The sequence below is a fragment of the Stenella coeruleoalba genome (assembly GCF_951394435.1).
Source record: "Stenella coeruleoalba genome assembly, chromosome: 19".
Lineage (NCBI taxonomy): Eukaryota > Metazoa > Chordata > Mammalia > Artiodactyla > Delphinidae > Stenella > Stenella coeruleoalba.
In genome coordinates, this window is record NC_137165.1 from 7,120,823 (window position 1) to 7,148,814 (window position 27,992).

Here is a 27,992-nt window from a genome sequence, read left to right on the forward strand (position 1 = left end):
TCACCACGGCCTTTATTTATATACATAACCAAATCACGCCCACGTTTTTCTAGCACGCTACACGAAGGTTATCATTTTTTTCTCCAGTGTGCTCACATGAAAAATATTGAAAAGTACTCCCTAAAAGCACCTTTAAATATTCAGCCTTTCTTTTTGCAGGCAAGTCAAATGAGTAGGTGGACAGGAAATAGTGTGCTGTGTAAGGACTAGCTTGGGCAAAAGCAGAACAGTGAGAGAGTAAGGGTATTCCCAAAACTACAAGAATATTGGAAGGGAGGACTTTCTTTTTAAATCGCTCAAGGCACATAGCTTAATTTTGCAGGGCTGGAAGAAAAAGATCGACAGGTAAAAATTAACCCTCACAAAATTAAAATAAATATTTGTCCTTTATTTCTATCATTTCATCTGTTAAGTATGTAAAGTGATGCAACACAACCCCAAAAGGCATGCCCAGCAAGGCCAGGAGGAATTTATGAGAGAAGCCAGGTATTCTCGCTGCCCCGCCACTGCCTTTAACCACCAGTGTGAACCTTCCTTTCAGATCATCTTCTCAAATTATCCATAAGAGATTTATCCACATACTCAATAAGAAAAATATTTCTAATTATATCCAACCATTCTTAACATGAATGAGATTTATGTGGGGATACAAGACTGCCAAGACTTTTTTTGCCAAACAATTCCTTTTGACTTAAGAAAGAAGAAGCAGCTGCATTGTTTCCATAGCTATCCATATAAAGGAGCCCTTGGAATGAGGCTGACTCGTCCTGCTTTAAAAAGCTCCAAGGTAAGTGGGAACAGGACCGGACTTTCAGGAGGAACACTGGCTAGCTACACCGCCCAGTGTCAGCTGCAGCTGCTGGCTGGGGTACTGCTCTTTCTGATACTGCACATTTTACGTCCATGACTTTTGTTGCCTTCTGTTTACAACAGCAAGTAATGCCACAAATGGGATTTTTGTTTTGCTTTGTTTTCTTTTTGGTTAACTAATCAAGTACTTTTTCCTTTTCTTTTATAGAACTGTCTCACTTCCAGGCTGCATCTTCTCACTTGCTAACAAGGTAAGATTTGGACTAACCAGTCCCTGGAGGAGAAGGCGAGAACCTCTAGAACAGATTTGTGTCATTTAGCAACCTTTGAGAAAGTGATTGTCTCAGGAAATATACCTTAACAACTGTATTTCAGGAAAGGTGTGGGAGAAGGAGACGGAGGACTTGCCTTTTAGAGCGATGCACCTAGTCTTAGGACTCAGGCACTGGTGGGACGATATTTTTGCAAGAGAACAGTTGTTAATAGAATATTATTTTGTTTCTGTAGGAAAAAAAATCTGCGCTAAGATTCCCTGGCTAAAAATCTCAAATTTGATAAAAATGTGTCCTGCTTTTAGAATTCATTTAGCAAACATGATATCTAACAAATAAGAAGTACCTAGGAAAATGCTTCTTTTACTTCTTTAAAGACTTTTAAAAAGTTACTTTATCTAGTGCTGAGTGCTGTATGAAACCAAAACACTATGAAATTTTTGTCACATAGATAGTAAAGATATTAGTCTGCCCCACTACTACACACTGCATTTCTAAAGAGAGAGACTGGTGGGAAGATGATTAAAATGAGTTTCAAGTAATTTGATCACGTAATGACTGAAGTAGCATCCTCTGCTAAACCTTTCATTCTACTGATGCCACCGGCAACCTGCTGACAACACAGAATGGGGCAGCCGGAGCCTGCCTCTTTTGGAAGGAAATGTGGAATAGCAGAGGGAGACTTTAATGTGGAAGAATGAGGATAATGTCTGCTGTGGCTTTTATCCTCAATTAGTTTAACTGGGTTAAACTGATTAACGGGATTTAATATGCAAAGAAATTATGTTAGAGAAACTCTACTAAGCACCCAGCTAAAAAAAAAAAATAGTAAACACAATTATAATCCGACTCGCCGCCAAGTCCACTGAACATGAGCACTTCTAGCTGAACGTCTCGCGGAGAACATAAAGTTCTCTTACGTTATATGGCAGGAAATAGAATTCTCTTGCATTATAATAAATGACATTTTATATCTAGTAGCCTCAACTATTTCAATTTGCTTTCTCAGTCATCATTTTAACTTTTCTTTTTCAAAGTGTCTTCACTCTGTCTCATGGGTTGTGGATTCAGAAAGGCAATATTATAATCCCTATTCTAAAGATGGAGACACTGAGGCTCAGAAAGATCAAGTGCAACCCCAGATCACAAGCTCCTTAGCAGCATGCGAGGCCGCCACCCAGCCCTCTTATTAGAATGTCATTCTTGAAGGATGAAAGAAGAAAAAAGCCACTGTGTACAATGCTGGGTACACAGTGACCCCTGATGCCTCTGAGTCCTTGTAATATGTTTGTTTCAATAACTGTAGCATGGAGTACAGTGCACCTGCCTGATGGAATTTTCAACTGGGCCTATGAAATATCATCAAGATAGAGATTTATGGATATAGATGACAATCCGGAATCTCTAGAATGAAATGTTTCATCTCCTTTAGGACCTCTGAGTTCAGCAGCCATGAGTTCAGACCAGGAAATGGCCGTTTTTGGGGAGGCCGCTCCTTACCTCCGGAAGTCTGAAAAGGAGCGCATTGAGGCCCAGAATAGGCCCTTTGACGCCAAGTCATCTGTCTTTGTGGTCGAGCCCAAGGAATCCTTTGTCAAAGGGACTATCCAGAGCAGAGAAGGTGGGAAAGTGACAGTGAAGACCGAAGGAGGAGCAGTGAGTAGAGTCCCAGGAGCCTACCACATTCTACTCATTATTTTGTGTGGTCACTCAGTTGACAAACAGTTACCCTTCCTGTTTACCAGACTCTGACAGTGAAAGATGACCAAGTCTTCCCCATGAACCCTCCCAAGTTTGACAAGATCGAGGACATGGCCATGATGACCCACCTGCACGAGCCAGGAGTGCTGTACAACCTCAAAGAGCGTTACACAGCCTGGATGATCTACGTGAGTGCCCCCCACCCCCAAAGTGGGCTTTATCACTGGACCCTGTCAGCCCATTATAGTATAAATGGGTTACAAGTAGTGACTCGTTGCGCTCTCACTAGTAATGTCACTAGTTAAAAGGCTCACGGTTGCTGCTGTAAGGCTCAACCCAACAGCTGGCACTTAATCCTTTGTCTTCTCATCCAAAGCCAGGCAAGGCCGTTGTCCACAAGGACTGGGTTTGCCAGAGAGCCCTTGAACAAACGCTAGAGCAGCTACTGTTTATATCTCAACCACGTGCTTACATCTCCCCTCATCCCCATTCCTGATGCAGAATCATTCAGAAGGAAAATATAAACTCATGTATTAACACTTAAAAATAATGTTTCTAAAGACCAATTTTCACTCCTCCAAAATAACCACAATTTGTATCTCTGTGTTCTGGTCCCTTCTGGGTGGAATGCCTCTTTGATGAAAACTTCCCAACTTCCCCAGGCAAGGTTGGATGTCATGTCCTATTGTTTCTGTCTCTGCAATAATACTGACAATGTTTTTCCACCATCAGTCATTTACGTGTCTGTCTCCTACATAGACTGAAAGTTCCTCAAGGAACAACATCTCATTTATGTTTCATTCTTAGGGCCTTGCAGAGGCTTTGCACATAATACAAACTCAGTAGTACTTTCTAATTGAATCTATTATGTTAGGCTGACATTTCTGTATAGGGTTTTTTTGTTTTTTGTTTTTTGTTTTCTGGCCGTACCATACAGCTTGCAGGATCTTAGTTCCCTGACCAGGGATCAAACCCGCGCCCCCTACAACGGGAGCTCAGAATCCTAACCACTGGACCGTCAAGGAATTCCTGTCATTTCTGTATAGTTTAGCCACTGCTACTAGTCAGCTGGACAACACCTACACAAGTGTACCTGGTGTTTAGAGTCAGCATCAATTCTGATTGGTTTGTACTTATCCTAGATCAGTTGTCAAAGATTTTGGAAATCCATCTGTTGTAATCATAACGTATTTACATCATTTTGTGTTCTGTATCTTTATAACTCAGTAGTATTTTACAAATATCTCCCCAGTACTGCTGCATACCTTCATGTGTGCCTTTTTAAATGACTGGATCACAGTATCTTAAGAAGATTTTCCATATTGTTGAGTACTTCGGTACCAAATTTATGTTTTTATGAATTTGAATATCTTAATGCTACAAAGGAAATATATGCCCATTTTCTAAACTACAGTAAAAAATGTCTTATACTACATTTAAAAAACCCCACAACTTTGGAGCTCCTGCTATGTGAAAATCACTGTGACAAATCCCAAAAGGAATAATGAGAAGTCTAAGCTATAGTCCCTTCCCTCAAGGATTCTGCTGTCTTGTTGAACCTTTCAACTAGTTTTTGTGCTGATGCCTTGAAGACATGTAGAGCACTTAATTAAAGTGTTCCTTTTAGTGAAAATTCATTTAATGAGTTAATTGCACAAATCACAGCTAGTTATTCTTTCTTACTCCCTTGCATAGACCTACTCGGGCCTCTTCTGTGTCACCGTCAACCCCTACAAGTGGCTGCCGGTGTACAACCCTGAGGTGGTGGCTGCCTACCGAGGCAAAAAGCGCCAGGAGGCCCCGCCCCACATCTTCTCCATCTCTGACAACGCCTACCAGTTCATGCTGACTGGTGAGTTGGATGTTTTGTGCATCTTTTTAGAACAGAACCATAGGAGAAAGAGCCTCTACCCGTCTCAGCACACTCTTTGAGGTGGTCCCCTAAATGCTATTGCCCTTTGCCCAGAACCAACCTAAACACACTCCAGATTTTAAGGTGTATCTGGTATTAAAACAGTTATACCGGGCTTCCCTGGTGGCGCAGTGGTTGGGAGTCCGCCTGCCGATGCAGGGGACGCGGGTTCGTGCCCCGGTCCAGGAGGATCCCACGTGCCGCAGAGCGGCTGGGCCCGTGAGCCATGGCTGCTGAGCCTGTGCGTCCGGAGCCTGTGCTCCACAACGGGAAAGGCCACAACAGTGAGAGGCCCACGTACCGCAAAAAAAAAAAAAAAAAAAAAAAAAAAAAAAAAAAAACAGTTATACCGTATGTATTATTCCTAGAATATTGTCTCAGCTAGGTCAGTCTAAGGTACAAAGGTAACCTGGGGAAAGGGCTGAAAGATTTCCCCTTCAGAGAGAGTAAAACATCAAAATGAACTTTTACTTTCCCTAAAAATATGACTAAGGCCATGATTATTTCCAAAGGTACCACCTTTACCATATTTACTCCTTCTCACGCACTAAAAATATCTCTAATGCCTATTTTTCATTACTTCTTGTACCTACAATAAACATGTTACTAACTTGTCATCTAAATCCACCTGAAAACCCCAAAGTCCACTTTCGGTGAGTATTTAGTGGTGGAGTATAAAAAGAGAAAGTCTGCTGCTTCTTTGCAGCGTTCTGTTTCAATGGCAGTCTGTACACTAATGTGTGGCAGGGGTGGGCACAGGGAGCAGGAGAGAGCAGTGCTGGCAAAGGTGCTAGGCCTAGGGCCGCCAAGTCCTCGGGACTGCTGAAAAATTCCAAGTCCATGGGGCTTCCCTGGTGGCGCAGTGGTTGAGAGTCTGCCTGCCGATGCAGGGGACACGGGTTCGTGCCCCGGTCCGGGAAGATCACACATGCCGCGGAGCGGCTGGGCCCGTGAGCCATGGCCGCTGAGCCTGCGCGTCCGGAGCCTGTGATCCGCAACGGGAGAGGCCACAGCAGCGAGAGGCCCGCGTACCGCAAAAAAAAAATTACTAAGTCCATGCCATTTTATGTACTCTCCATTTACAAATATTGGGTTGGCCAAAATGTTCGTTCAGGTTTTTCCGTAAAATGTTAGGCAGTATTGACCGTCCTTAATCTCTCTTTTGTAGACCGTGAGAATCAGTCAATCCTGATCACGTAAGTAGATTTGATGCTTTCTTTTCATGACTGCAATAGCTACCAGCTGTGGGACCCCTACTGACTTGGTTTTTATTTGACAGCGGAGAATCTGGGGCTGGGAAGACTGTGAACACGAAGCGTGTCATCCAGTACTTTGCAACAATTGCAGTCACTGGCGAGAAGAGGAAGGATGAAGGTACTAGTGGCAAAATGCAGGTGGGTCTGATTGCCACATCAGGATCCAAGCTGTCTAGTAAGAAACTCCCGAGCCCCACATGTGAGGAATGCTCTTGCCTTTGCAGGGGACTCTGGAAGATCAAATCATCAGTGCCAACCCCCTGCTTGAGGCCTTTGGCAACGCCAAGACCGTGAGGAATGATAACTCCTCTCGCTTTGTAAGTCTCTTGGACACTATTACAGACACTGCTCACTGGTCAAAATTTATGGGATGTTTGTGAAAACATTCTCTGAGTCTTTTTCATTCCATTCGAATTTAATTATATTATACCATGGCTCTTTCCTTTTCCTCTGAGCATGTAATAACATGGATCCAAGTCTTGTCTAAAAAGATATATGACCCGGGCTTCCCCGGTGGTGCAGTGGTTGAGAGTCTGCCTGCCGATTCAGGGGACACGGGTTCATGCCCCGGTCCGGGAGAATCCCACATGCCACGGAGCGGCTGGGCCCGTGAGCCGTGGCCGCTGAGCCTGCACGTCCGGAGCCTGTGCTCCGCAACGGGAGAGGCCACAACAGTGAGAAGCCCGCGTACCACAAAAAAAAAAAAAAAAGATATATGACCCTATATCTGAGTTCATCTTTCACTATTTACAATTATCCACAATTTTTAAATTTTAAAGATAAAATTATTTTACCTAAAAAATAGGAGATACACCTTTTTCTACCTGAAACAAATTGTCTCTGAATTGATTTAATATTAAAATGTCAGCACTTCAAGTGTTTTGAGTTTCTCAAAGATTTGATATGATTCAAAACCAAGTAGTAATGTTAATTTTTCTTTCAAGGGTAAATTCATTAGAATCCACTTTGGCACTACAGGAAAACTGGCTTCTGCTGATATTGAAACATGTAAGTGCTTGCATATACCTTACAATAATTTCTGTTTCTTATGACCTATAATATTGACTAAAATTTGCATCTCATATGAATTTTTACATTTTTCCTCTTTGTTATTTATTTCCTTCCAGATCTGTTAGAGAAGTCTAGAGTTACTTTCCAGCTTAAGGCTGAAAGGAGCTATCATATTTTTTATCAGATCACATCCAACAAGAAACCAGAACTAATTGGTAAGAAACGTAATAATTCCTTTCCAAAATTACTACAGCCGCACCTAGCAATGCCTGGTCCAACTCAGTATTCCACGATGGAATTTTGTCAACTGTACATATTGTCTTGATTTTGAAAACAGCTTTGTAAGTTTGGTAAAAATTTATGTGTGCTCATTATAAAAATTCAAAGGGAAAACTGAAAATAACACCTCCAAATCCTATCACTATGAAAATAATCACTATAAACACTTGGATGAATATCATTCCAGTCATTTTCTGTAGATATATCTTTACAAATAGATACATACATACAGTAACTGGAATCACAGTTACATGCTCTTCCGTAATCTCTTTTTTTCATTGGGCAATAACATATCACGGCTTTTTCCATCCTAGTGCCTTAGAATTTGTCTAGAAATCTGTTATTTTAATGAAGAGGATATTTCTGCTTACCTTTTCTCTGTTCCATGTACTTAGAAATGCTTCTGATTACCACCAACCCATTTGATTTCCCATTCGTCAGTCAAGGGGAGATCAGCGTGCCCAGCATTGATGATCAGGAAGAATTGATGGCCACGGATGTAAGTAGAACACAAGAAAATTAGAATGATTATTTGGGGTCAGAGCAATGGTCCCGCTAGATAAATCCTCAGTTTCTCATAGAAATCACAAAAGAAGATTCAAAGATGGGCGTGGATGTGCCACCTGGAGTCAACTGAAAAGGCTGGGATGTGCCCCTGCAACATCTCACTTGCCCATGATACTCTTTTAAAGAACTATCCTTTCCGAATTTCCCTAAACCATTTTTTAATAATCTACTTGCATTAAATCCATACCACCTCTATAAATAATAAGTTTACTATCCTTGTTCTCTATTTTAAGTTTACTTTTTGCATCTTCAGAGAGTATGCGCCTGTGATTCCAATGCTCTGTGCTGGCTTCCAGTTGACTAGCTCCCTAGACACCCAATCTAAGGAGTTCCTCGCTCCCATCAGTACTGGTAGTTTCCTCAGTCTGACCAACAAATCAGGAATTATCCAAATGTGAATTATTAATAGTAAACATATTAACTATTAACTATAAACATGTTAACTATTAACGTAACAACATAACCAGGTTATGGATCATAACCTGACAGTCATTCTATTGGTTGTGTTGGCAGAGTGCTATTGATATTTTGGGCTTTACTAATGATGAGAAGATCTCTATCTACAAGCTCACGGGGGCTGTGATGCATTATGGAAACTTGAAATTTAAGCAAAAGCAGCGTGAGGAGCAAGCGGAGCCAGATGGCACTGAAGGTATCAACTGAGTATCCACCTGACTTCATGTTTGTTTGAAAATCACACTCTTTTTTAAAAAAAATTATTTATTTAATTTATTTATTTTTGGCTGCATTGGGTCTCCGTTGCTGCGTGCGGGCTTTCTCTAGTTGCAGTGAGCAGGGGCTTCTCATTGCGGTCGCTCCTCTTGTTGCAGAGCACAGGCTCTAGGCACGCGGGCTTCAGTAGTTGTGGCACGCGGGCTCAGTAGTTGTGGTTCAAGGGCTTAGTTGCTCCGCGGCATGTGGGATTCCCGGACCAGGGATCGAACCTGTGTCCCCTGCATTGGCAGGTGGATTCTTAACTACTGCGCCACGAGGGAAGCCCGAAAATCACATTCTTAACTTGTTACCCTTGAGCTTTCCTGGGAAGACAAATTCATTTCCAAGAATTGCATTTGAAAGTATACCTATATAAGATATGTGCGGCATGGGTATTAGACATATGTCCCTACAATTTCTGAAGTTCTTTAGGGAACACTACCCATAACTAAAGTCTTGAAGTTAGTGAAAAAAATGGGCAAGAATACTCAAAAAGATATTCTGAAAACACTGCACAAAATGCCTGTAGCTTAAAAAAATTTTTTTTATTTGAGGAAGCGGGTTGCTTTGGGCCATAACATCATTCTATCCTTTCTTCCTTTCAGTTGCTGACAAGGCAGCCTACCTCCAGAGTCTGAACTCTGCTGACCTGCTCAAAGCCCTCTGCAACCCCAGGGTCAAGGTCGGCAATGAGTACGTCACCAAAGGCCAGACTGTAGAGCAGGTACGTACATAATTCAAATTCACAGCCAGGGATGCAAGCATTTTATGGTCCTCTATGAACCTCAAGGGATACACCTTTGTCTTTCAAGGTGTACAATGCAGTGGGCGCCCTGGCCAGATCTGTCTATGAAAAGATGTTCCTGTGGATGGTCACCCGCATCAACCAGCAGCTGGACACCAAGCAGCCCAGGCAGTACTTCATCGGGGTCTTGGACATCGCTGGCTTTGAGATCTTTGATGTGAGTTGGTAGTACGCTGCTAAGGGGTTTTTACAGTAAAGCAATGGAAACATCAATAAGAAGAAATCTGTGAATATTATAACCTTTTATTACCAATGTCAAAAAGTTATGCTAAAATTTAAAAGACAGTGATTGGGCAGCTAATCATTTATTGTAGTGGCAATCCCACTTCTATGAGAAATAAGCTACTTACTGAGGACTCTTTAACTTGCTACATGATCCAAAGGGAGTTGGGAATTAGGTTGTTGTAGTGAGAAACCCCACAATGCAAAGTGGAGTTAATATAAAAATATCAAAATAAACCTGTGCAGTGCATAATATGCTCTGAATATATGGTAGGGAAACCATTCAGAAACACTTAGGCAGATAATAAGAGCTGAGAAAAGGTCAGCAATTTAGAGTCAGCATTAATAAATTCAATGCAAGGAACTCTTAATTCTCATCAATGTGATATGGGATAAAAACTCATATTTGATTATAAGACACATTTTTCCTGCTTATAGTTTTAAAGAAGTTTATCTTTTTCTAATTATAAATGCAAAACTTAGGCACGACAGAAATTATGGAAAATGAAGGAAAAGGAGTCCATATTAATTCTGCTATTTGGATCTAGTTAATGTTAACATTTTGGCTTTTAAAAAAATATGAGTGTGTGTTAATATACTGTACATAATATTTGGAATCTTGATTTTTTTCGCTTCACATCAAAGAGTAGGGGTGGCAATTATTGCTCCCTTGCAATGCTGACCATGATGGCTTCCACACAACAGACTCCTCCCAGTCAGCTTCTAATGGGTTTCAAATTAGGTGCTAAATGAGTCAACAGAAAATGCAGAAGATGATGGGAATAAACATGGAATGATTAAGTAGGAACTCAGAAAAACACCTGAGTCAATTTAAGCAAGTGCAAGAAAGGAGAGTTAATAATGATGATGATTTAGGATTTTGTATAAAATGGCAGGAGAGGAAACAGTAGATTTCACAGCCCCCCAAGGACTTTGATACCCATAATCTAAAGGCTAGTCTACATTTTTAAATTAAGAAGCCCTATATCTTGAACTGCTCAATTTGCTAAGAGAAAAGTAAACGCATCCATTTATTTAGTTCAACAGCCTGGAGCAGCTGTGCATCAACTTCACCAACGAGAAGCTGCAGCAGTTCTTCAACCACCACATGTTCGTGCTGGAGCAGGAGGAGTACAAGAAGGAGGGCATCGAGTGGGAGTTCATCGACTTCGGGATGGACCTGGCCGCCTGCATTGAGCTCATCGAGAAGGTCCGTTTCAAGTTTTAGAAACTATGTTTTGTGAGAACTAAATTATTCACTGCACCTTGTTTAATTCTATAGACAAAGAAAAATGCTTATATAGAATTGTAACTTTGTGCTGTGGTCTGCTTCCAGCCGATGGGCATCTTCTCCATCCTGGAAGAGGAGTGCATGTTCCCCAAGGCCACAGACACCTCCTTCAAGAACAAGCTGTATGAACAGCATCTTGGAAAGTCTGCCAACTTCCAAAAACCCAAGGTGGTTAAAGGCAAGGCCGAGGGCCACTTCTCACTGGTGCACTACGCCGGCATCGTGGACTACAACATTACTGGCTGGCTGGACAAGAACAAGGACCCCCTGAACGAGACGGTGGTCGGGCTGTACCAGAAGTCTGCAATGAAGACTCTAGCTTACCTCTTCTCTGGGGCTCAAAGTGCTGAAGCAGGTAATGCTCAAAAAAATCCCAACATGTTCTCCTGATACTACAAAATGTGATGTTAGATTGAGGCTAGTGATATCATAGCCTAGGCTGAAGTGTTGCAGGGCCAAATCTATTGTGCCTCCAAGTCCTGAGTAAGTAGGCTGCATTGCGATTATACATTCACTCCAGGACTGATGGAGGCCCTACTGCAAAGAGTCAGAAAGGAACTTTCAACATCTCAACCAATGAAAAGGCTTGGCTTCTATGATTCTCTCCTGCTTTTTCCTCCGTATCTGCTGGTTATTGAGTACCACTGAAAAGTGGATGCAAACTTAGTTGACATATAAGATTCATTCAGGCTCAAACAGAGAGGTCATCTGTGTTGGAAGAATGTTCCATGTGAACACAGAAATCAACAAATAGGCAAGAAATAGCCCTGTCAATTCAAAACTATGTTTGAATGACAACTTTTCTTATTTGTTCTCCAGAGGCGGGTGGCGGTGGGAGTGCCAAGAGAGGTGGTAAGAAGAAGGGCTCTTCTTTCCAGACCGTGTCTGCCCTTTTCAGAGTAAGAAACAAACTGTTTTTGACACTCTTGTTATTTTGGGAATTAGTTTTTAAAAGCACAAAGCCTTCTCTCCACAAGTCATTTAGGAAAGGACTAACCTTAACTAATGGCTTCTGTTCATCTAGCTTTGAAGAGAAGAGCTTTAAATTACTCAGAAATTATCAGGTCATCTTTCATGCTAAGCCAAATAATAAAAAATATTTTATAGGAAATGTTATAAAACGTAATGCTCTGCTATGCATAATCTAGTTGAGTCATGCAAATAAGCAATGGCACGTGCTCCAAGAGACTAAATCATCAGTAGGACTAATGAAAATCTAACAGCTAGGCCTTAAGGAACCTAATATGGTATCCATGTTCCTAATCTAGTCAATTCTCAATTTAACTGGTAGGATTGTTCCCCTTATAGATAATCTTTATGCCCTAGAAGTTGACAGAGTTGGAAAGGGGAAGCTATATTTATGAGAATAAGTCCAAATGTAGTGTAGGCTTGTATTTCCTTCCTGGAGAACCACAGAGTTTGGTAGAAGGGTGACCATCCAGGATGGGAAGGCAATGGCTTTGTAAATGTACGTGGGTGGCCAGGGACAAGGGTAGGAAGGAGGACGGTGCTTGCATACACTGAGAAGAATCACCTGACAGCCTGCTTTATATGTGTAACTCCTGCCAACTCAAGTGGAGAAAGAGGTATTGAGGAGGAAACTGCATCTCAGGAAAAGTTTACCAAGGTGGTACCTTAAGTTAAAATGGTCCAGAAGGATCATTCAACTCAGCCATGGACATTGATTTTATAGACATCACCACATGCTCATAACCATGTCTAAATCTTAGATAACAGGATTTTCCCTGATTTCACAGGAGAATCTGAACAAGCTGATGACCAACCTCAGGAGTACCCATCCTCACTTTGTGCGGTGCATCATCCCCAATGAAACAAAAACGCCTGGTAAGAAGTTCTAGAGTGGAAGCACAAAGCATGACTGCCATACCTCCTTTTAACAAAACTCTGCAGTGAAATAAATATGGGTTTTTTTTAGGGGCCATGGAGCATGAGCTCGTCCTGCACCAGCTGAGGTGTAACGGTGTGCTGGAGGGCATCCGCATCTGTAGGAAGGGGTTCCCAAGCAGAATCCTGTATGCAGACTTCAAACAGAGGTCAGACTCTCCTAATTATGGTGTTTCCTGGAGTTTAGTGTAAATATATTTAGTGCAAGCAAAACAATTTAGTGAAAATTATGCCTTTGTTATTTTTAATTTGCTACAAAAAGAGTAAAAAATTATAAGCCTCAAGACACCTTTAAAACACAGATATACCACCTACTAAGCACTCTAGAGACTTTTCACTGGATTTACCATGCTCCTGGGCTTAGCTCATAGATGTCTACATTAACGTCAATAATTATGAGAACAACCATTTTTGAGTGCTTGATATGTTTGGATTATTTCATTTAATCCTTCCAAAACCTCAGTAGAGGGAAGCACTATCAACAGCAAATGCATCTAGCAAGGATAATATGTTACACTGTGTTGCTCATCTACACACTATGGGAACAAAACTGTAGAATACTTTCCTGAGAACAGGGTCTGATGAGGCAGAAAGGAAAGTTGCAACTGTGCAGGAAGGTAAAATGGAATAAAAATAGACAGTAGATACTAGATTGACCATCTATGTATACAACGTCCTTCCTGTGAAGAAAGAATAATTGTTTTAAAGCTCTGGGTTTTTTTAATGGATCATTTAATACTTAGCTACTACTAGTCTCATCAATAAACCAAGTTTTAAAAAACTATATTTACTTTACCAGATACAAGGTATTAAATGCAAGTGCAATCCCTGAAGGACAATTCATTGACAGCAAGAAGGCTTCTGAGAAGCTCCTTGGGTCCATCGACATTGACCACACCCAGTATAAATTTGGTCACACCAAGGTAATAGTCTCTAAGGCCCACCAGACACTATGCCTGTCCCTTTGGAGTCTGTGTAAAGTTTCTGATCTGCAACTCTGCCCACACACAGGTCTTTTTCAAAGCTGGCCTTCTGGGGCTCCTAGAGGAGATGCGAGATGACAAGCTGGCCCAGCTGATTACTCGAACCCAGGCCAGGTGCAAAGGGTTCTTGGCAAGAGTGGAGTACCAGAAGATGGTGGAGAGGAGGTATACAAACATATTGCTTGTCTACTCACATCCTTCAGAAGCATATTTGAGGTGGCTTACAGTTAAGGCTCAGATATGATAAGGCCACCAGAGTAAGAAGGAATGAATAAGAGTCTGATGCTGAAGTGGAGATATACATGTACCAGAAAAGTTAAGGTAGGAATCATCACCACAGAATACATCGAATGCTCAGGTAAAAAATAAAAAAGAGAGGGAAGCATAATAAAAAAGAGAGATGTGTAGGTCTTATCTAACAAGAGAAAACATACCATTGAGTAAGCAGAGACAAAGTGTTGCCCTAGCATTTGGTTCTAATATGAATTTACTGGGTAGATCATTAAATAAGATACACTGAACTGCATAGCAGACAGTATTTTCAACAGTGGTTGTACTCAACATGCAGAAACAACTTCTTCATCTGATCGTTTCTATTATTGAATTATTATGATTTAAATTATTAAGGGCAAAATTGGTGAAAAATATTTTTTCAGTAAGTTAATACAATTTCACCGAGGTACCTGGCTTTTTAGTGATCTAATTTGATGCAGGGACAGAGTTCTAAGACTACGAGTCAGATGTCTCAAACTGCAGGACGCATATGAACGGGAGCCATAGGGAGAAATGCATTTTATATTGCCACCTGTATATCCATGCATACATGTATGTGTGTGTAAATATATAAATAATTTACATGGAACAGATTTTCTATCACCTGTAGTTCTGCTAATATCTTTTACTGTATTCTATTTCATTAAAAATAATAAGTTTGGTCACGAACCTATATATATATTTATATAGAGAGATATATGTAGATATATATATAGATATATATTGGGGCAATTAATTGCCCATATATGAAGGTAATTAATTTTTAAAAATAATTTAGATGAAAACAAATGTGATGAGATTAGAGAATGCAAAAATCATACAACATTAAAATATAAAACCAGAGATTTTTCAAAGAAATTCTGAGTTTTTAATGAGTCCCTTTATCCCATGCCCCACATCCCTGAGGGGTCTGGTTCCCCCTTCACTGCTCTCAGTGGCATTCACGTAGGAAAGTTTGCAAAGCACTAAAGCAGAGCAGTACTTCTCAGAGGGTGGTCCTTGGACCTACACCATCAGCATCTCTTGCAAACTTGTTAAAAATGCAAATTTTAGACCCCACCTCATATCTGCAGAATCTGAATCTCTGGGGAAAGGGTCCAGGAACCAGTATTTGATGAGATGAGATCATTAAGACACTAGATGAGGGACTTCCCTGGTGGCGCAGTGGTTAAGAATCCACCTGCCAATGCAGGGGACACGGGTTCGATCCCTGGTCTGGGAAGATCCCACATGCCACGGAGCAACTAAGCCCGTACACCACAACTACTAAGCCTGCGCTCTAGAGCCTGCGATCCACAACTACTGAGCCTGCGTGCCACAACTACTGAAGCCTGTGCACCTAGAGCCTGTGCTCCGCAACAAGAGAAGCCACCACAATGAGAAGCCTGCGCGCCGCAACGAAGAGTAGCCCCTGCTTGTCACAACTAGAGAAAGCCCACACGCAGCAATGAAGGCCCAACACAGCCAAAAAAATAAAATAAATTTTTAAAAAAAGAGGTTAATGATTCTTATGCACACCAAAGTTTGAGAAGCACCAACGTAGAGAAAGGAATGATTAATGAGTCCTTGACCACCATCCCCAAATATAATTTCTTTCATCTGTGCTTTTGAAAGTAGGTGAGGAACATGGTGGAAGGCAGAACCTCCAACTCTCACTGCCAAGATTTCATCTCATTTCATCATCCACACAATATCTAATTTGCATCAATTAAATTTCAGGGAGTCTCTCTTCTGCATCCAGTACAACATCCGAGCCTTCATGAACGTCAAGCACTGGCCCTGGATGAAACTCTTCTTCAAGATCAAGCCCCTGCTGAAGAGTGCGGAGACGGAGAAGGAGATGGCCAACATGAAGGAAGAGTTCGAGAGAACTAAAGAAGAACTTGCCAAGTCAGAGGCAAAAAGGAAGGAACTGGAAGAAAAGATGGTGTCACTGTTGAAAGAAAAAAATGACTTGCAGCTCCAAGTTCAGGCTGTAAGTAGTGGTATCATCCTGTGCACTGCTAATCAGGATGCAAGCGCTATGACTCTAGCCACAACTAGAGGCAGGGAGTTGGGTAGTCAGTGTGAGAGACACTCACTGGAGGCAGAAGGTTAAAGCACTCTGATGGTACTAATGAAGTCCTTATTCCTTCATCACCCAATAAATGCCCCCAAACCAGAACCAGGGCAATGAGCTAGAACTGACCATTTTCTTCCATTCTGTACAATTTCATCAAACTACAGGGTTTACAACTTCTTTTCCCTATGAAGACAGTCCTTGAAAGTGATTTTAACATGAAGCTAGCCCAAATAAAATATTAAGGAGAGGATAGCATGGAGAGAGTGATTTGTTTTCTCTGAAACTTCCCTGAACTTCTAGATGTCTATATGTCTATGGGTCTTAAATCACAGCTGTATAGCTGACAAATGACAGTATTCTACATCAATTTTTATTGAATTATTGTTTTTGATCTCCAAAACTGAGATTTGCTCTTTCCAATCCGTCTCCATAGTCAGTGCCGTAGCACATCACACCCGGGTTGCTGCATCAGTACCTAACTCGCTCTGCCTACCCCCAACTCTCTCCCTCCATCCAGCCTGCTGCTACTCCCAAACCAAGTGTTTTAGAATTGCTTCCATCAACTCTGAAATGTAATTTATGAGACTGTCTTTCATTTGGAGTGAACTGAATTGGTCTGGTATAATTTACTCATCACAAAATCGTATGTGTTTCCTGCTGATTAAGATTGGTCTCTTCTGTCAAGTTTGGGCAGTGTAATAATTCCTTCTTTTAGATTACAGAAGGGAAAAGAGCTGTTTTTCTGTCCCCACCCCTTTCAAATCTATCCTGAATTCTCTTCTCTTGTCCCTAGATAATCACTTAGACTCCGTCCTACACCACTATACTCACTACCTGGCTATGTGCAGCACATTTTATTCTTTTATGTATTCAAAGACTGGTATGGAGGCTCACTGACGAATGTATCTATCAATTTCTCTCTCATTTCCTGTCCACCCCCAACCCTCTTAAGTAGAAACATAGGTTGCTAGGAATTTCTTGATCACTGTATGCCTCAGATAGAATTTAGGGCATCTTAACCAGGATCATCCGCCAAGACTACGAAGGGAAATAATCCAGTGGCGGCTCCATCCAGAGTTTCTCCCGCTGGAACCCTTTCTCTCCCCCTGATCCTTCTCCCAATATATTCATCTCTACAAGACCAAATCCTACCCATTCTCAAAGCCCAACTCAAATGCCACTTCATTCATGAAACCATATCTGATACAACTTCTCTGATCTCTTACGTCACTAATTGGTTTCTGAATTAATGGTAGCTTGTTGGGGTTAAGTTTTCTAATCTACTGTAGAATATACTCTTCTAAAGGAACAGGACAATATCTGATACATTTTGTTTTTCTCACAATGTGAAGCGTCCTGCATCACACACAGCAGGTGGTTCATAAAAGTTTAAGCCAAAGAACCAATAGTGGTGATTTACACTGTTATCATTGTGAAATACTTCATTCTTACTTCCCAATTTTGATTTTGTTGCCAATTCAAGGAAGCTGAAGGCTTGGCTGATGCAGAGGAAAGATGTGACCAACTGATCAAAACCAAAATCCAGCTCGAGGCCAAAATCAAGGAGGTGACTGAGAGAGCTGAGGATGAGGAAGAGATCAATGCTGAGCTGACGGCCAAGAAGAGGAAACTGGAGGACGAATGTTCGGAACTGAAGAAAGACATAGATGACCTTGAGCTGACACTGGCCAAGGTTGAGAAGGAGAAACATGCCACAGAAAATAAGGTAGGAAACGTATACAAGGAAAGTTTACTTTTTTTTTTTTTTTTTTTTTTTGCGGTACGCGGGCCTCTCACTGTTGTGGCCTCTCCCGCCGCGGAGCACAGGCTCCGGACGCGCAGGCTCAGCAGCCATGGCCCACGGGCCCAGCCGCTCCGCGGCACACGGGATTCTCCCGGACCGGGGCACGAACCCGCGTCCCCTGCATCGGCAGGCGGACTCTCAACCACTGCGCCACCAGGGAAGCCCTACTTTTTTATTATTATTAGGGAATACAAGCATAAAACTGAAGCCACCAAAATGTAATATGTAATGCAAAGTGTTTTTACTTCCTAAGGTGAAAAACCTCACAGAAGAGATGGCAGGTCTGGATGAAAACATCGCAAAGCTGACCAAGGAGAAGAAGGCCCTCCAGGAGGCCCACCAGCAGACCCTGGATGACCTGCAGGCAGAAGAGGACAAAGTAAACACTCTGACCAAAGCTAAAACCAAGCTAGAGCAGCAAGTGGATGACGTAAGTCTAGGATTAGCAAGGAACTTATTTTCTTTGAAAGGAAGCTAAGCAATCCTTTTGACTCAACATTATTTGTATTTAGCTTGAAGGGTCTTTGGAGCAAGAAAAGAAGCTTCGCATGGACCTAGAAAGGGCTAAGAGGAAACTTGAAGGTGACCTCAAGTTGGCCCAAGAGTCCATAATGGACATTGAAAATGAAAAACAACAACTTGATGAAAAGTTCAAAAAGTAAGTATGAAAGAATTGCTTATGAACTTGCTTCCAATGTTGCATATGAACTCAACTGTTATCCTCTGCTACTCTGCAAAAAGGAAAGAGTTTGAAATCAGCAATTTGCAAAGCAAGATTGAAGATGAACAAGCACTTGGCATTCAACTGCAGAAGAAGATCAAAGAGCTGCAAGTAAGTTCATATTTCCATCAGTCTGGCTCAAAGAGGCACAGTTACGACATAAAAAGGCTAAAATTGAGCTTTTCCCCACTGCCAGGCCCGCATCGAGGAGCTGGAGGAGGAGATCGAGGCAGAGCGGGCCTCCCGCGCCAAAGCAGAGAAGCAGCGCTCGGACCTCTCCCGGGAGCTGGAGGAGATCAGCGAGCGGCTGGAAGAGGCCGGCGGGGCCACTTCGGTCCAGATTGAGATGAACAAGAAGCGGGAGGCCGAGTTCCAGAAAATGCGCAGGGACCTGGAGGAGGCCACCCTGCAGCACGAGGCCACGGCGGCTACGCTGAGGAAGAAGCACGCGGACAGTGTGGCCGAGCTGGGGGAGCAGATTGACAACCTGCAGAGGGTCAAGCAGAAGCTGGAGAAGGAGAAGAGTGAGATGAAGATGGAGATTGATGACCTTGCTAGCAACGTGGAGACTGTCTCCAAAGCCAAGGTACCGCAGTCTGAGAAATTGTTATTAACAACAATGACCCTTTATGTGCACGTCACAGTTTGCACAGGGCCCTTTACACACAACATGTCGTTTGTTCTTTGTAGTAATCCAGGAGGTAAGCAAGAAAGATGTTAGTATTTGTATTATTTCCACTTAATCATATGAAGAAACTAATATTCAAAGAAGTTAGTAAGCGCATCGGCCCCATGACACTACTAACAAATGACAGCACCAGCAGTGAGCATCGGTTGTGAGTGTTCTCTTCTCCAACTGGAGAACACAGGTCTCCAAAATTCTCAATTATCCAATAAGCAAAGTTTCACGGTACATAAAAACAATCAAGTATTTATAAACATGCTTTTAGAAAACGTGCCATTCAATTCTCAAAACATCTTAAATTTAGTATATGATCTTTAATTTTTTTATTATAGGCATACCTCAGAGATACTGCGGGTTTGGTTTCAGACCACCACAATAAAGCAACTATCAAAATAAAGCAAGTCATGCAAATGTCTTGGTTTCCCAGTGCATATAAAAGTTATGTTTACACTATTCTGTAGCCTATTAAGTGTGCAGTAGCATTATGTCTAAAAAATATATACATCCCTTAATTTAAAAATACTTTATTGCTAAAAAAGTGCTAACCATCATCTGAGCCTTCAACGAGTCATAGTAGTAACATCAAAGATCACTGATCACAGATCACTGTAACAAATACAATAATGAAAAAGTTTGAATATTGTGAGAATTACCAAAATGTGATGCAGAGACACAAAGTGGGCAAATGCTATTGGGAAAATGGCGCTGACAGACTTATTGGACACAGGGTTGCCACAAACCTTCAATCTGTAAACAAACAAACAAACAAACAAAACAAAAAAAAAAACACACTATCTGTGAAGAGCAGCAAAATGAGGTATGCCTGGAATACTGAACAAAGCTTCACAATTAGCTTTTTAAAAACCCCAATGTATAGTTTCAACTTAGGACAGCAATCATAAAATATATAGAAAAAATTCTAATATATCGTATTACATATAAGAAAATTTATTTTATATGTCAAAATAAATATTTTTCTGTTTTAGAAGAAATAGCAAAATATTATTAAAATGTCTTCATTTGCTTCTTCTACTTTTTCTCTCGCAGGGAAATCTAGAGAAGATGTGCCGCACCCTGGAAGACCAAGTGAGCGAGCTGAAATCGAAGGAGGAAGAGCAACAGCGGCTGATCAATGACCTGACAACTCAGAGGGGACGCCTGCAGACAGAATCTGGTAACTCTCTCCTCTATGAGGCCTAAAAGTGGAGATGATGTGGTCAAAAACAACTGATATCGTGATGTGAGAGCCTAATAAAAGCAACTGAGAATATGTGTGATTCACCAAACAGCTCAGGCTCTCATCCTACATGCAAGGTCACTTGGGGACAGTGCTGGAGATGAAGACTTCCACAGGACTGGGTCAAGCTCTGCTCCACAAAGGCCTTGAGGATTTGGTCACATGGAGGGGATGCTTGGTATCAGGAGTCACTCCAGCATGGGTCCAGGGCTTCTGTTTTAGACTAAGCTTCTTTTTATCTAGATCAGAGTGAACCAAATTCCTGAATAGGGCAACGGATAACCCAGTCCCTCAAATGTCTTATGAAACAGGGACAATGTAGAATTAGACATTTTAGCTACCGTCTTTGACAGTTATCAACAGGTTTTGCACGATATTATATAACCCTGAAAGAATCAGTTATGGAGAGAACAAAGAGAATTTAAGCTGTACTTATTCATTCAGGTTAATATGTAAGTTTCACCATAAAGATGAGAAATCTGACACTAGCATGAAGGTGTCAACAGAGAATTGAATCACCTGGGTACTCAACTGGAAGGCGGTGCTGAGAGTTTAAACTTATTTCTAATATGGGCTTTTGCAAAACTTTTCCTTTGCTTTAAAAAGTGGTGCCATTCCTTCTGCCTACAGGTGAGCTTTCACGTCAGCTAGATGAGAAAGAATCTTTGGTGTCTCAGCTATCAAGGGGCAAGCAAGCATTTACTCAACAGACTGAGGAATTAAAGAGGCAACTTGAAGAGGAGATAAAGGTAACTATCGTTGTAAGACTCATTTTTTTCCCCTAACCTGACCCTAACTGGAGTCCATTACACCAACTTTAAAAAGGTTTTGAAACTTAATAATTAAACAATTAAACGTACAGTAAAAAGAAGGTGTAACTACCTCCACAGGCCAAGAGCGCCCTGGCCCACGCCCTGCAGTCCTCCCGCCACGACTGTGACCTGCTGCGGGAACAGTATGAGGAGGAGCAGGAAGCCAAGGCCGAGATGCAGAGGGCGCTGTCCAAGGCCAACAGTGAGGTGGCCCAGTGGAGGACCAAATACGAGACGGACGCCATCCAGCGCACGGAGGAGCTGGAGGAGGCCAAGTATGTGCACAGATAGGAGAGAATGTGCAGAGAACACTGGATGTTGAATCAGAAAGACACAACCTTTGAAGATTCAGTGAATTAGCCCATAAACGTTCATTAATTAGTTCCTACTTGCCAGGCACTATCAGGCCCTGAGAATAAGACATGAATAAAGCAAACACCATCACTACCCTCCTAGCCTCAACTCTAGGCTAGGAAACAAAGAATAACAAGTAATTATACAGATAATCAGCCTTATTGCTGGTTGTCAAGCACACCAAGCTCATTGCTGCTTCAGGTATTTGCAGTTGTTGGCCCCTCTGTGTCTGGAATACTCTCCCCCCAGATCTCCCTCTGGCTCACTCTGACTTCTTTTAGATCTTGACTCAAATGTTACCTCCTCGGAGAGGACTTCCCTGAGTATCTAGAATAGTTGGCCACGCCATACTCCATTTTATTTTCCTTCACTGCACTTATATCTGCAAGATGTTGTTATGCATTTTCTCACTTGCTTATTGTTTCTCACTTGTTTGGAAGCTTCACGAGGCAGGGACCTTTTCTGTCCTGTTCACTGCTGTGTACTCAGCATCTGGTTCATAAAAGAAGCTCATCAATATTTGTTGAGTGAATGATTGGATGTTTTTAATATGAAGTTCCCCATACTTTTCAGCATGGTAATAGTTCATAATTCTTGGTTTGGTTCACTTCTTTCTACAAACATACATAATCTTCAAGGAAGAAGCTGGCCCAGCGGCTGCAGGCTGCTGAAGAACATGTAGAAGCCGTGAACGCCAAATGCGCTTCCCTTGAGAAGACGAAGCAACGGTTACAGAATGAGGTCGAGGACCTCATGCTTGATGTGGAGAGGACAAACGCTGCCTGCGCAGCTCTGGACAAAAAGCAAAGGAACTTCGATAAGGTAGTTTCTACAGCAGTCTCTGCTTTCCACCATTGTCCTCTATCCTTTCCAGGAGGTAACCACTCTTGGTGGGTGTTTCAGGTCCTAGCAGAATGGAAACAGAAGTATGAGGAAACTCATGTCGAGCTCGAGGCCGCTCAGAAGGAGGCCCGCTTTCTTGGCACTGAGCTGTTCAAGATGAAGAACGCCTACGAGGAGTCCTTGGATCAGCTAGAAACTTTGAAACGAGAGAACAAAAACTTGCAACGTGAGTCCCTTTCACTTTCAATAATTTTCATGCCTTGGAGGAACCTTCCTCTTATGTCCTCTGTCTCATCAAACCTCTACCTGTCTTTTACCCAAACAACAGAGGAGATTTCTGACCTCACTGAGCAGATTGCAGAAGGAGGGAAACATATACATGAACTGGAGAAAATAAAGAAACAAGTGGAACAAGAGAAGTCTGAAATTCAGGCTGCTTTAGAAGAGGCAGAGGTACATGTCAAAAATGTGCATTGTAAACAGATTCAAAAAAAAAATTAGGACTAGCCACATATATTGAACAGAAAAAGAAATAGCACAAAATTAGTGGGAGGAACACGTGCAGAAAAACTTCTGAATGCTTCCATTCCCTGCTAATGTCACCCCTTGCTGTCATTAAGGCATCTCTTGAACACGAGGAGGGAAAGATCCTGCGCATCCAGCTGGAGTTGAACCAAGTCAAGTCTGAAATTGACAGGAAAATTGCTGAAAAGGATGAGGAAATTGACCAGCTGAAGAGGAACCACATTAGAGTCGTGGAGTCCATGCAGAGCACGCTGGATGCTGAGATCCGGAGCAGAAATGATGCCATCAGGCTCAAGAAGAAGATGGAGGGAGACCTCAATGAAATGGAAATCCAGCTGAACCACGCCAACCGCACGGCTGCTGAGGCCCTGAAGAACTACAGGAACACCCAAGCCATCCTCAAGGTAAATGGGCTCAGGAGATGGTCCCAGGGCAGTTGGGGTGACTGCAGCCCTGAGAACAAGGTGTCTCAATGATCGTTCATTCCACAGGATACCCAGCTCCACCTGGATGATGCCCTCCGGGGCCAAGAGGACCTGAAGGAGCAGCTGGCGATCGTGGAGCGCAGAGCCAACCTGCTGCAGGCCGAGATCGAAGAGCTGCGGGCCACCCTGGAGCAGACGGAGAGGAGCAGGAAGATGGCGGAGCAGGAGCTCCTGGATGCCAGCGAGCGCGTCCAGCTCCTGCACACCCAGGTGAGTATAACATAAAAGTAAAAAATACAGTGGACTGGAAATGAAATTCTTGCTCAAATCTTAGTACTATCTAAAAATGTATTCATAATGTTTTATGGAGGTTAAAGTTTAAAATATCTTTGGATTAACAATATTTTTGTTTATATGAACTGTGACATTCAGAGTTGACTGTCTTGTGAAAGTATATTGTCAACTCAGATAATTTATGGAACAAGAAGGGATACTAATTAGTTACCTTAATTAATTAGTTTGTGGGTTCATTAGAACATTGGACATTGTAATTTTGCTCTCATGTACTCAGTATTTCTAAATTTGATATTTTAACCAGAACACCAGCCTGATCAACACGAAAAAGAAGCTGGAGACAGATATCTCCCAAATCCAGGGAGAGATGGAGGACATTATCCAAGAAGCTCGCAATGCAGAAGAGAAGGCCAAGAAGGCCATCACTGACGTGAGCAGAGGGCCACACGGGGGTGGTCAAGTTAGAATCTTGATGGGCTGTCTCAGCTCTCTCTACTGGTTTTATTTTACTGCTAATTAGGCGGCCATGATGGCCGAGGAGCTGAAGAAGGAGCAGGACACCAGCGCCCACCTGGAGCGGATGAAGAAGAACCTGGAGCAGACGGTGAAGGACCTGCAGCACCGCCTGGACGAGGCTGAGCAGCTGGCCCTGAAGGGCGGGAAGAAGCAGATCCAGAAGCTGGAGGCCAGGGTGGGTCTCTCAATACCTATCTATTTCCATTTGTTCCCAATGCCTTACTGGATCAAAGTTCTTAAGAGCCTACTCATTCGCAGGTGCGTGAGCTGGAAGGAGAGGTTGAGAGTGAGCAAAAGCGTAGTGCGGAAGCTGTCAAGGGCCTGCGCAAACATGAGAGGAGAGTGAAGGAACTCACCTACCAGGTACAGCAACCGTTTTTATCAGCTAAACACTCCTTGCATATACAGGAAACACTCACATGAGATGATACAACAGTCATGTGCTTTTGAAGTAAGGCCCTGTGGTTTTTATCATCTTTCAGACGGAAGAAGATCGGAAAAATATACTCAGGCTTCAGGACTTGGTAGATAAACTTCAGGCAAAAGTGAAATCTTACAAGAGACAAGCTGAGGAGGCTGTAAGTATCCTTAAGACAGAGGGAAGGGAGAAGTCCTCTCTTAAGAAAAACTAATAGATAAATAATTAGATTTACTATTTACTTCTTGTAGTAAATAAGCTGTTTGCTTCATAGAAGACTGTGTACTTCTTAAAAACGTTTGCATGTTTTTAACTCATTGCTTACTATTTGTAATATTAATAGATTGATTTTTAAAGTTAACATTCAATCCACAAAGAATCAAAAAATTTCAAAGCAGAAATAATACAGGCCACATTCTCTAGCCACAGTGTGATAAAGTTGTAAAGTAATGAGAACATATAAACAAAAATTTCCAAGCACTTAAATGTTAAAAAACTAACTTTCCTAAAAAATGTTTGGATTAAATTAAATAAAAACATAATTACTGAATGATTTCTAACTGTAAATAAAATTTCAAGGAAGAAGTCTAGAATTTATAAGTCTAGAATGTAACCAAAGCTGTCCTTGAAGGACAATTCATTGCTTTATATGCTTTCATTATGAATCAAGAATTTTAAAAAATGAAGAAAACTGACAGTCCAATAAAGAAATCATAAATAATAATAAAATAACAAAAGTAAGAGGTGTTGATAAAGATAAAGGTAGAAATTAATGAATTAGAGTATTCTATTTTCTAATTTGATAATCTCACTAACATCTAGGGAATTAATAAAATAAATACACTTATAACTAGATTAATCAAGGAAAAAGTGAGAGAAAATACAAACTCACAACATTACAAATGAGAAATGGGACAAACAATACAGGTAGAAAGGTTATTTTTAAATGTAAAATATAAATCTGTTAAGACAGTTAAAATCTTAAGGAAATAAGAGAATATAAATTATTAAGTTGGCTGAATAAGTTATTTCAGAAATACTTCTGAAACTAGACTCAGGTCCAGATATGTCTTTCAAAATTTCAAGGAACAGATAATCCCTGATTCCAGAGCATGGGAAAAGATGAAAAGATTTCCAAATCATTTTAAGAAGCTTGCATAACCTGCATACCAAAACCTGTCCAAAAGAGAATAGGGGGGAAGATACTAAAGGCAGTTTTATTCATGAGTATAGTTATAGCAACCCTTACTTTTATTAAGGAGACTGTCGGGACTTCTCTGGCAGTCCACTGGTTAAGACTCTGTGCTCCCAATGCAGGGGGCCTGGGTTCGATCCCTGGTCAGGGAACTAGATCCCACATGCATGCCGCAACTAAGAGTTCACATGCCACAACTAAGGAGCTCGCCTGCTGCAACTAAGATCCGGTGCAACCAAATAAGAATAAATAAATAAATATTAAGGAGACTGTCCATCAGTGATTAAATAGGCTTAATTCTTACAAAGTAAGGATTACTTAATATTAAGGAGTCTGTCAATAGAATCATTACATCCAAAGTAGGAGAAAAAAAGTGATTGTTTTGAAATGTGCCAAAATGATATATGATAAAATTCAACATTTATTTCAATATAAAGAAGGTATTAAGAAATTCATCCTAATGATAAAGAATATCTAATTCAAGAGAATAGTCATCTTCCAGCAAGCATTAACAAGCATGATTTTATCCTTGCCTTCTTCTCTGCTCTTATATTTTTCTTACTCTAATTGTAGTACATATTTTTTTCCCACCTTTTGGTTGCAAAAGTAGAGTTGCGATTATTTATGAGACATGAAGCCCCAAATAAATCATAAAGTTAATTTTAATGATAAGCAAAATTCAGAAGGTGGTAAGACAATAAGGTTTCCCACTGGGTATTTTAACTTTTCTGCAGATGGCAAGTCCTTTCTTCCCTTAGGCCTACAGAGTCTAGAAAGATGCCCGGTATGGGTGCCTCACAATTCCATTTTTATTCTCAGGAGGAACAATCCAATACAAACCTATCTAAATTCCGCAAGCTCCAGCATGAACTGGAGGAGGCAGAGGAAAGAGCTGACATTGCTGAGTCCCAGGTCAACAAGCTGCGGGTGAAGAGCCGGGAGGTTCACACGAAAGTCATAAGTGAAGAGTGATCATGTCCTGACGCTATGGAATGACTGGAGAGAAGCACAAAATGTGAAGTCTTTGGTCATTTCTCTCTGTAATTATTGTCTATCCTGCCCTACTGCAAAAGAAATAAAGAGCGTAGGGCACTGTGCAAGCAATATCCTTAGACTGGTCTTTTCTCTCTCTCTTCCTGAAGCGATGTCAAAACTTGAATAATCAGGGCTTCCCTGGTGGCACAGTGGTTGAGGGTCCGCCTGCCGATGCAGGGGACACGGGTTCGTGCCCCGGTCCAGAAAGATCCCACGTGTCGCTGAGCGGCTGGGCCCATGAGCCATGGCTGCTAAGCCTGTGCGTCCGGAGCCTGTGCTCCACAACGGGAGAGGCCACGACAGTGAGAGGCCCACGTACCGCAAAAAAAAACAAAAAAAAACCTTGAATAATCACAAGACTATCAAACAATCACATCTGACCTGCCACTAAGAAGGAATTATGTACTTGCTTTTATTTTAGGTCTATAGTAATACTTTAAGACCATAAAGTTGTCACTGATCAGGGAAGCCTGTCCGGATGCACAGAAATACGGAAGTTATTTTTATTTCTAACCTTTCCCTAATAGTGGGGTATAGTAGGATCTTAGAAAGCTCCTGCTTGCCCTAACATGAACCTATTTTCCAGGTCTATACAAAGGATGGCACTAGTTACATTTTCACACAGGGGATGCCTCCTGAAGTATATCATTAATTCTCGTTGCTTAATAACTAATACAAATTCAATGTAGTATTATTAGCACGGGAAGATTTTCATCATTAATACATGTAATATATACAATATATTCATAGTATATGCACTGGATAATAGGTACCACATGAAACAGTGAGATGTGACCTTTCTCCATATGAAAGCTACAAAGTGGCTATAAAGTCTGGAGACGAAGAAACTATTATTCTATATATTATCATCAATAGGCAAGTATGTTTTCAGACTTCGTGGCCCCCTGTAATCAGGTAAAGAGCCAAAATAAATGAATAAAAGTATCGATAGGGCTTCCCTGGTGGCACAGTGGTTGGGAGTCCGCCTGCCGATGCAGGGGACACAGGTTCGTGCCCCGGTCCGGGAAGATCCCACATTTCGAGGAGCTGCTGGGCCCGTGAGCC

General features: G+C 41.7%; 2 protein-coding genes across 15 annotated transcripts in view; one reads left to right on the top strand and one right to left on the bottom strand.

The window, feature by feature from the left end:
• Positions 1 to 27,992, bottom strand: part of LOC307177111 (uncharacterized protein) — a 319,987-nt gene that overhangs the window by 74,695 nt on the left and 217,300 nt on the right. For 5 of the 14 annotated variants that reach the window (XM_079903912.1, XM_079903906.1, XM_079903914.1 and 2 more), the window contains one exon: positions 7,613 to 7,644. The exons of 8 other annotated variants lie outside the window; for them this stretch is intronic. The gene's annotated coding sequence lies outside the window, so the exon portion shown is untranslated. The remainder of the gene's footprint in view (positions 1 to 7,612; positions 7,645 to 27,992) is intronic. One more of the 14 variants, XM_079903907.1, reaches the window with a different exon arrangement.
• Positions 49 to 27,972, top strand: LOC307177114 (myosin-2). The gene is made up of 40 exons (XM_079903922.1): positions 49 to 868; positions 1,019 to 1,061; positions 2,515 to 2,738; positions 2,828 to 2,971; positions 4,479 to 4,635; positions 5,864 to 5,891; positions 5,975 to 6,089; positions 6,176 to 6,268; positions 6,896 to 6,959; positions 7,079 to 7,177; positions 7,637 to 7,740; positions 8,322 to 8,460; positions 9,128 to 9,246; positions 9,335 to 9,484; positions 10,589 to 10,759; positions 10,886 to 11,195; positions 11,660 to 11,739; positions 12,598 to 12,685; positions 12,777 to 12,894; positions 13,545 to 13,668; positions 13,757 to 13,893; positions 15,721 to 15,976; positions 17,547 to 17,789; positions 18,121 to 18,297; positions 18,380 to 18,525; positions 18,609 to 18,699; positions 18,785 to 19,174; positions 20,321 to 20,447; positions 21,141 to 21,259; positions 21,401 to 21,597; positions 22,315 to 22,498; positions 22,580 to 22,745; positions 22,848 to 22,972; positions 23,140 to 23,448; positions 23,536 to 23,739; positions 24,068 to 24,193; positions 24,284 to 24,454; positions 24,538 to 24,642; positions 24,762 to 24,857; positions 26,712 to 27,972. Exons 3-40 carry the CDS (start codon positions 2,535 to 2,537, stop codon positions 26,862 to 26,864), a joined length of 5,829 nt encoding a protein of 1,942 aa, XP_079760048.1. The 5' UTR covers positions 49 to 868; positions 1,019 to 1,061; positions 2,515 to 2,534; the 3' UTR covers positions 26,865 to 27,972.